This window comes from Gregarina niphandrodes (genome assembly GCF_000223845.1).
Source record: "Gregarina niphandrodes unplaced genomic scaffold scaffold00026, whole genome shotgun sequence".
Classification (NCBI taxonomy): Eukaryota; Apicomplexa; class Conoidasida; order Eugregarinorida; family Gregarinidae; genus Gregarina; species Gregarina niphandrodes.
In genome coordinates this window covers 34,751-43,834 of record NW_011645795.1, presented here as the reverse complement: position 1 = coordinate 43,834, position 9,084 = coordinate 34,751, and the positions used below count along the sequence as shown (strand labels likewise).

General features: G+C 55.4%; 5 protein-coding genes across 5 annotated transcripts; 1 reads left to right on the top strand and 4 right to left on the bottom strand.

The window, feature by feature from the left end:
• Positions 1-47: 47 nt before the first annotated feature.
• Positions 48-2,841, bottom strand: GNI_113320 (hypothetical protein; the record flags this gene model as incomplete). Its single annotated transcript, XM_011133271.1, has 2 exons — positions 48-132; positions 236-2,841. 2 exons carry the CDS (start codon positions 2,839-2,841, stop codon positions 48-50), a joined length of 2,691 nt encoding a protein of 896 aa, XP_011131573.1.
• Positions 2,842-4,806: 1,965 nt separating this feature from the next.
• On the bottom strand, positions 4,807-5,415 carry GNI_113310 (40S ribosomal protein S16; the record flags this gene model as incomplete). The annotated part of the gene is made up of 2 exons (XM_011133270.1): positions 4,807-5,199; positions 5,377-5,415. 2 exons carry the CDS (start codon positions 5,413-5,415, stop codon positions 4,807-4,809), a joined length of 432 nt encoding a protein of 143 aa, XP_011131572.1.
• Positions 5,416-5,762: 347 nt separating this feature from the next.
• GNI_113300 (hypothetical protein) lies at positions 5,763-6,551 on the bottom strand (the record flags this gene model as incomplete). The annotated part of the gene is made up of 1 exon (XM_011133269.1): positions 5,763-6,551. One exon carries the CDS (start codon positions 6,549-6,551, stop codon positions 5,763-5,765), a length of 789 nt encoding a protein of 262 aa, XP_011131571.1.
• A 280-nt stretch (positions 6,552-6,831) lies between these two features.
• Positions 6,832-8,121, bottom strand: GNI_113290 (putative acid phosphatase; the record flags this gene model as incomplete). Its single annotated transcript, XM_011133268.1, has 1 exon — positions 6,832-8,121. One exon carries the CDS (start codon positions 8,119-8,121, stop codon positions 6,832-6,834), a length of 1,290 nt encoding a protein of 429 aa, XP_011131570.1.
• Positions 8,122-8,445: 324 nt separating this feature from the next.
• GNI_113280 (cytochrome protein) lies at positions 8,446-9,084 on the top strand (the record flags this gene model as incomplete). The annotated part of the gene is made up of 1 exon (XM_011133267.1): positions 8,446-9,084. The coding sequence occupies one exon, from the start codon at positions 8,446-8,448 to the stop codon at positions 9,082-9,084; it is 639 nt and encodes a 212-aa protein (XP_011131569.1).

The window sequence follows — 9,084 nt, the reverse complement described above, 5'->3', positions numbered from 1 at the left end:
CCCGCCCCGGCTTGGCTTATTCATGCCACGGTGTACCGACTCTGCCCTCACGTGAGCGTTAGGCCGAGTCTCATCATCATCATCGTCGCCGAAAAGCAAATCTTCCTCGTCATAGTCATCGCCAACGAGGATCTGATCCGAGGGACCCATGAGAGCCGGGATCCATCCGTTCTCAGACCTGTTGGAGCTCGGGACCCCGCCCCGGCTTGGCTTATTCATGCCACGGTGTACCGACTCTGCCCGCACGTGAGCGTTAGGCCGAGTCTCATCATCATCATCGTCGCCGAAAAGCAAATCTTCCTCGTCATAGTCATCGCCAACGAGGATCTGATCCGAGGGACCCACGAGAGTCTGTATCCATCCCTTCTCAGACTTGTTGGATATAGTAACTCCGGCTTGGCTAGGCCTCTTCGCGGCGTTCCCGTGTACCGACTCCGACCTGACTTGATTGTTCGGCCGGGCCTCATCACCATCATCGCCGCCGAAGAGCAAGTCTTCTCCGTCATAACCATCGCCTATGAGAATCTTGTCTTTATGAGACACGGACGCGGCTTGAAGGGATCCTCGGCGTGGCTGGGACTCGAAGAGCTCCTCCTGGCGCGAGGTTCTGTCGCGCAGTCCGGGTGTACCGTTCGATAACGAGACGACTCTAATTTGCGAAGACGGCACTTCGGTCCTCAAAATTGCGCTATTCTGCCACGGGTACAGTCTCGGGTGAATGAAGCCCGTCGTCTCATCGCGAACTCTCCAAGGCTCAAAAACCAGCTCGTCCCGTGGCTCAGACGGCGGCCGCACGCCGCTGTACAACACATAAAGTCCTGGCTCGTAGCTTCGCGGATCCTCCTCACTTCTCCGGCCGCCAGTCGCCTCCCTCCCAGCTACAACACTAGGGGTGTGCAATTCGTCGCGGCCTGACCAGGAGACCGAAACCGGGTCAGCAACCGCGCGGTTTGGCAACTGATTGTAGACGTGATTAATAGATCCGTAAGTCCCAGAGATGTCCTGACCTATCACTCCGGAACTGGTCGCCTCACCCTCGAGAAGAGATCCGTCGGGTATGTGACCTTCCGAGTTAGTCACTCCGTACCACACGGGACTTTGGAAACTCGACGCGGTGCGGGCCTCAAGTCTTCGGAGCAGTGCCCGGCCTTTAAATAACGGGTCTAGACTCGGAACTATTGCACCGACCTCCGGACTAACCACCGGACTAATCACCGGACTAATCACCGGACTAATCACCATGGTAGCTGCTGGGTTGGCCAAGGGCACACTTACAGGCAGCCCCCACGAAGGAACTAAGTCAATCTCGGCGTGAGCTTGCTCGAGTTCGGGAGCCAGATGGTTTAGACGCCCAGAGTGAACGAGTCCAAAAACGTTCCCACCGGCCGTGTTCAAGTCTGAATTGATCGGTACCAGGTCCTCGGGGAGTGCTAGGAAGGCATAGTTGCGTCCTCCGCCGGTGTATTCGGCGACTGAAGGTAGTTTGCGTCCCTCATAGCCGTCGGAAGACTCCTGTCCTCCGACGGGGATGCCCGCGCCCGTGACGACTCGCTTCCTGAAGCTCACGTCTTCATCTGGAACGTTCTTGTTCTCGATTAGGCCGTTCCGGCCGGTATAGTCGTCCGCGGTGGAGTTGGACGCAGCGTTCCCAATGTTATTCAGAATCGGCTTCAGCACCCCGCCGGCCATCTGGTCTATGCTCTCGGCCCCAGTCTTCCAGTAATCCGCCAGCGTGCCTAACCACTCGCCCGCCTTCCCCATCCTATCAATTAAGAATCCCGGCAGACTTCCCACAATTCCATCCAGCGGTAGCCAGGGTAGTGTATCGCTGGTGCTCGCCAGCAACTCCTTCACAACCTCGTCCCGGATCTCTCCCACATCAGCCGTCAAAAACTCAGCACTCCCTAACCCCGTTGTTAGACCTGTCGCCACGACCAAATCCGGAACGTCATTGAAGCCCTTCAGCACAATTACATCGTCCTCTTGGCCACTTGCACCTGAAGCCACGCTGGTCAAGGCCTTGCCCTCCCCGCCCAAACTGGTCAACGTCTTGTCACCGTCACGGGCACCGTCACGGTAAGTCGTGATGCCAACCGCTACGGGGTCACCGATCCGCGGAACAAACCTGGTTTCCAACTCTTCATAATCCATGCTCGCCAACGAATCAATTATTCCAAGCAGAATGACGGCCTTCTTGGAGTCTTCGGCAGTCGCAGAATCCACCTTCGCATTACTTTGGTTATTGCCGGTTTGATTACTACCATTCGGATAACCGCGGTCGTCTCCACTGAGTTTCTCGGCTGCACTGAGTTTCTCTGCATAGGGCCTGGTTGCCTCTTGCGATGCCTGCCGCTGAGTAGGTTCGACAAAGTCTATGCCCCTAATTGGTTTCGGGCTTCTTGCCGCCGCCGGATCCGGAGCCAGAGAAGGAGCAGCCACAAGATTTGCCAAACCCCCGGTCAGGGAGTCCAGGTCGTTCTGGCTTAGGGGGAGGTGTTGGTTCTCGACCATCTTCATGATAAACTCGAACCCGCGTGTGACAATGTTGGAAAACGGCATGACGAAGTCGCCCAGAGGAGTCGACACCCGACCACCATCAGACAACGTTTGTGCAACCAGGTCCCCCAAACTTGGCTGACTTGATGTCTCATCCTTCAGGCGTCTGCGCACACGGCTTTCAGTGACTTCCTCCCCGTCCCAGCCAAGTTCCCACGAACTCTTTTCTCCAGAATACTGTCTCGAGCCACCGCTCTCCGCATTCTCAGAACCGGCCTTCTTTGAACCTCTCTTCTCCGAACTCATCGTCGTGCGTGCATCACTCTTCTCCAAACCGACCGTCATGCCGGGAGCGCTCTTCCAGCCCGAACCCACTCCGGAGCTAGTGGCAATAGGACCGTGGTCGCTAGATCTCAACTGCTTGTTTTTTGTAGGAAGCCGCCTGGTCGAGTCGACGTGTTCGGCCAAACCCATTTGGCCGACTCCACCTCTTTTCGCCCCAGTCTGCTCCTCGTCCGAGCTCAAATGAGGCGGCCATCGCTGCTCCTGGTGCGTCGTGTACAACTCGTCCGGTCCTAATGGACGGGGATGACCTTCTCCCCCAGGACGCGCACCCCACGGATCCGCTCCTAACGGGTGCGGACCCACCGGATTCGGTCCCACGTGGCGGGGTCCCAAAAACGGCGCCGGAGAACCTCTGAGATCCGGAGCACCTCCATGGCCCCCTCTGTACTCCGTCGCATTGGTCGTTCCCGGTCTCAACGCCTGCGTTATTCTCTCGGTCGCGTGTGTCGGGCCTGCTGGGACCCCCCCTGTGGGCGGGCTCCAGCCGAAAGTCCCTTGTTCCAAACCGCCAGCAAGTTGCCCTTGGTGTCCATATTCGCGTCCATCTCTACGACTACGTGGTGGGTGGCCGTTTGTCGGTTGGCCATATTCCGGTACTCTAGTGCCAAGGAAGTTATCACTACGGCCTAATGTAGGGTCAAGCGAGTGGTTGGTAGGGTTAAGGGTATGGCTGGTAGGGTTATGCGAATGGGTGGTAGGTAGCATTGACGTTGTGGTAGGTTCAAACGATATAGGGTCAAGGGTGTGAAGATTCGAATTTGCAATTGAATTAGTGCTAGGAGTGGCTCTTAATTGCCGTCTTGCTCTACGCCCAAGTTTGTGTTCTTCGTACTCTTGAGGAGTCTTCACACCGGTCCGGGGTGATCGCGACCTGAAGTTTACGCCAACAAGAGGTGTGGCAGTAACGCCGAGGTTCATCTCATAAGGGGTTTGTCCCGGGAGTACACCATTCCCGAATTCCGAGTCCAGGTATGGCGCAATGTCATCCTCCTCCAAATAATCTGCTACCTCCCTCAAGCCCCGGGATGATCCCAGCAACGGAAGCAAGCACAAATACAGCATTCCACCTCCAAATTTATTTTTCCTCCTCTTTTACCGATCTTTTCAAGTCTTATTTTGGAGACAAGAAAATGGTGGATCCCAGCCAATTCACCGTCAATAGAAAGGTCCGAAGGGTAACTACGGAAACTACACCACCACCACCACCTCCCGGACACAACGGTACTGCGCTAAGTTGTCCACTTCTTGTTCAATCCACTTCATGTTCTACGACCAAAACCTTCTCTTGTTTGATTGCCTCACCCTACTCTTATTCAATAGCCTTGCCTTCCCGTTGTTTTACCCCCTTGTACGTGCTTCTCCCCGTCCGTCTTGAAGACTCTTGTTTTGTCTTAATAGTTCAACCAATCGGAAGCGGATAGAGGTAGAGTGTTTTATTGGGCGATTGTCTCGATCGGAGTCTCAGCTTTAGTTGCGGCGCACGTTATGAAGTACGAGCACCGCTGGGTTCCGAAGACGAGAAAGGGATAGGGCGCGCCACTGCTGACAGGATGAGTCACCGCTGACAGGATGAGTCATCGCTGAGAGGATGAGTCATCGCTGAGAGGATGAGTCATCGCTGACACTGGCAAGTCCCCAGAGTTGTTGCTCCCAGACACGCATGAATGGAGTGACAGAGTTGGAGTGCGTCTGTTCAGGGATCTGCTGCAGGGATCCGTTACCGGAAAGTCGGGTTTGGGGGGTCATGAGTCCGCGCTTCCTGGGTGTTCGAAACAGCGCCGGGCTCGGGATGCGGAGCCGCAGGAGTTGGGTTGACAGGTCTTTTTCGCCGGAAGATCTTTTCCCCTCAGTTTGTTTGGATGACGGCTCCTGTGGTTGAGCCTTTTGGTGGTCGGGCCTTTTGGTGGTCGGGTTGTCCGTTGTGGGGTGCAAAGAAGGCAGTGTCCAGGTTGTGGTGAAAAAAGATTAACGGTAAGACTTTTGTCTGCGGGCGCGGGCGCCGCGACCTCCGAATTTCTTAGACTCGCAGCGTCTCGGGTCGGCGACGAGGAGGGAGCGGTCGAAGCGGAGGAGGGTTTCACGGACTTCGCTCTTGGTGGTCTCGTCAACGTACTTCTGGCACCAAGCGACCACGGCCTTAGCAAGGGCCTGGCGCACGGCGTATATCTGGGCGACGCTGCCACCACCGTGCACACGCACGCGGATTGCCAACTTGCTGAAACGCTCCGCACCCAGCAACAGCAGCGGCTCGAAGGCCTTCACACGCAACTCCGCCGGCTGGATGTGCTCCAGGGGTTTGCCGTTCACACGGATCACGCCCGTGCCCTCAACACAAGACACAACCGCAATGGAAGTGCGCTGCAACAACAAACATTACTCAAACCCCGTCGCGACACACGTGTGTGCACACACGTGTGCGCACTCCGCCGCGGGAGGTCCATTTCTGCGCGTCGTGTGTCCAGACGCGTTGATACAGCACTACGTGTGGGCATCATGTGAGTAGTGTCACTGTGCGGAGCATAGTAAAGTGCCTACCTTGCGACCAAAAGTCTGGACCTTCTTAGCGTTGAGCATTGGCGAACTCCACGGGTTTTTTCGACGGAAAAAAATCTAGACATAACAGCATTCTCGGCACAAAGGAAATCCGGACGCCACAGCGGGCTGGGAGGCATCAGCGAGCGTGTTGCTAGTGGAGCGACTGAGCGGCTGAGCGATGTAAGTTTCCAAAAGCCCTCTTTTGCCCGCGCCAGTTTTCGAGCAGCAAGATATTAGAAATGGGGTGAGTCTGGGCAATGGGGCCAGCCTGGGTGGTGGCAGGCCTGCGCGGGTCGGCAGGGTCAGCGCCGGCCGGCAGGGCCAGCGCTGGTCGATTTAGGAGGTCAGCGTAAGTTGTCGCCGGGAAGGTGAATAAGCCCTGGCGGTTACCAGGTGACGGCGAGGTCAGTCCAAGCGTCGGCTCTGAGGTCGAGGAGTCTTCTGAGTTGGTCGTCCTCGAGAACATTTTCACTTTGATGTTGTACAATTTGTTTAGCGAAGTTGATATCCTGGAAGGCGGCTCGGAGGAGGGCGGTACGGAAGACTTTGCCAGCGCTAAGTGCTCCGGTTTTGGTGTTGAAGGAGCCAGGGTTTTGGCTGATGGGTGAGCCGCGAGAGAGGGCCGTGCGTTCGCGGATGTCCTTGAGGGCAGCCTCTTTGGTCTGGGGGTTGCTTAGTCGCTGATGCAACAAGGGCAAATCGTTCCAGGCGACGGTCGTGGATCCGTCAAAGGGCTTGACACCAAGTGCCGGCAAGATTGTTTTTGTCATCACACTCTCCGTTTGACCCAAACAACGCAAAGTATATGCACTTTGCAAATACTCCACACGCATCACACCTGCCCCTTGCGAAGAAGCTACGGCGTTACGAATTGCCGTCTGACTCTTTTCGTCGTGTGAGTAACTGTCCTTATCACCTGTCTGGAAACTAGAGAACTGCTTCATGACCTCCTTCTTCTTTTCCTCAACTTCCTTCATCATGCTCATTAATTTATCGGAGTCCCACGATGTTTCATCACTCTTTCCCTGCGTTTTCGACCCAACTTCTGCTAATGCTTCTTTCGACGCCTGTGCTGACTCGGTCGATTGGGCTTCAGAAGATGCCGCTACCATGGGCACAATGAACCGTTTGGACAGATTCCTGCTGGACGTTTTCGTGGCTGCGATAGCTTGCATGTTGACTACTTCTCTTAATATTCGACTCTATCCTAACTATATGCCCTATATCCTAATTCGAATTCTGACTACCAACGAATTCTGACTGTATGAGATTCTGACTGAATGAGATTCTGATACGGGCTTGGTATGGGGGGCCGGTTAATTTGGGTAAAATCAGGACGGTTTTTTTGGGGGGGAAAAAGTTTGGTGGAGCGGTCACATTGGAGTTCACTTGATTCTGCCCAGCTAGCACATCACGAACAGCAGGCAAGGCTGGGCTCAACGTCTCGGATGTGTGTCACACATTGGCAACGGTGGTTTGTTTGGTGGTGGTCGTGGTGGTGGTGCTTTTAACGCTGGACTGGCCGCCTGTAAGGTCGTTGTAAGGGTAGGGGACGCCTCCGGTCCAACGGGAAACGCGTGTGTTACTGACAGCCGTGGCCGCAGTGAGGATCATGGAAGCGATGAGCAGTCCGATGGTGCCGCAGACGATAACGAAAATGGAGTTAGGTGTGCGGTAAACTCCACCGCCGGGTGCACCGCCAATGCCGGCGGGCATGGGTATGTATTTGACCCGCGGGATCTGTGTCAGGTGTTTAAGTTTATCTGTTTTAGCATCGTTCTTGATGTTGCGCTTTTTAGTGAAAGCGTGCAGTGTCTTGCCGTTGAGTCCGTCAATGAATTGGGTGGTGAATTTGTTCTTTGTTAGCGTATGATAGCAGAACCCAGGGCGCTTTGTCCAGTAGATACTGCCGTCGTGCGCAAAGAACTTGCCCGCGCGCCCGCCGCTGCCACTGCCGCACATGATGTGGGATAGCGAGCCGTCCTCAATGACCTCCATATCTCTGTCGCGACCAGCAATATAGGCGTCCACAAGGTTACTTCGAAGAAGCTCCCGTAAGTGTTTTCTCAAATATTTGCTGCCACCGCTCCGGCCGCTGCTGTAGATGGCTTCGTCACCGACCACGAAGAGCCAATCGTAGGATTTCGAGGCGGCCTCGAGCGTCTGCTTGAGCTCCTCCCAGTGCCGCTCCGTGGCGCCGGGGACGGGGAAGCCCTGACCGAGAATGCGCGTATCAATGAACGCAAAAAATACAGATACCTCGGGCGCCGACATCAGGGCAGAAGCGGAGCTCGTGTCCGTAAAGGTCTGTGTGTAATGATAGAAGAAGTTGGGCAGCGTCCAGCGTGGACCGCGGTCCTCCGTGTATCGCAGTGGGTCTTCCTCTTCGATCTCGCGCACGCGAGTGAAGTGTCCATACGTCGCATTCGTCCGAAGCACCATCGCCGTAACGTTCCCGTCCCAGTCATGTCCGCCCAGTGCCACAAACCACGGACAGTTCAGCTCCGGTCCACTGTATACGTCACGGAACTCCTTATACCACCGCGCGTCTTCTAGATTCGCCACACCCTCCATGAAGTTAGAGCCCGGAGATACAACAAATGACAACGGTGGATTCGCCGCTGCCGCCTTCAATGAACGAGCCACCGCGTGCTGCTGCGCATTCCCAGCACCCCAGTTGCCCAACGAAGCGAAATGCAACTGCGCCTGGGCCAGGCCCAAGAGTAAGGCACGCCTCATGATCATGCTTTGCACCCTGATCTTGCACCCTCGACTCTGCACCCCACCCAAACCCACCAAACCCCACCCAACCCTTTTAAACAAACCTTCTTGTCAACAACCTCCTTTGGCTTCACCTAAGGGGCTCCAATCATTTTTCATTCCCATGCCGAATTATAAAACGTGCTGCCGATTCTCCTAGGTAACCCCTCCAACTGCTGTATCCAACAACCGCAATGAACCGTCCGCTGTTGTCTTGTCGCATCCCCACACCCGGGTTTGACAACACCGGGTGTGGTGTGCGGTTCTAGAACACTAGTGCGGTCGATCGATGTATTTGTCGAGTAAAAAATGAGTGAGGATACTCCCACATTTGGAGGCTCCCCACCGGAAGCAACCAACAAGGAACCAGCCGACATAGAGCCGAATATGACAGAAGCGGGCAACACACCAGAAACTGGCTGTTCATCGGGATGTCCAGCGGCGGCGTCGAGTCTGAAGATTCCACCCAAACCCCAATTGGGCCTTGGACCGAGAACTGGACCTCAGACGAGGCTTGGACCCCCAGGAATGGGGTCTGGAATGGGACCAGGAATGAGACCAGGAATGGGGCGTTGCCCTTTTGCACATGGAAGAGCCAACCCCCGTGCTGCTGCAGGCGGGTACGGGCAGGTAACGTACGCGGAAAACTCATCCGCCGTCTATGAAGATGCAACCAAGCGGAACCAAGTGCTGGAGTGGGACGAGATCCAGAAGCATGTCACCAGAGAGAGTGCCTGGATGGTGCTCAACGGTAAGGTATACGACATAACCGACTATCTCTCCGTCCACCCTGGTGGTAGTGAAATACTTCTTAAGTTCTGCGGACGAGACGCGACCAAACAATTCATGTCCATCCACCCCTGGGTTAATATCCAGAACATCATTGGACATCGGCAAATTGGTATCGCGTCATCACGACAGGCGGCTTCCAACTCCCTTCGACCGTAG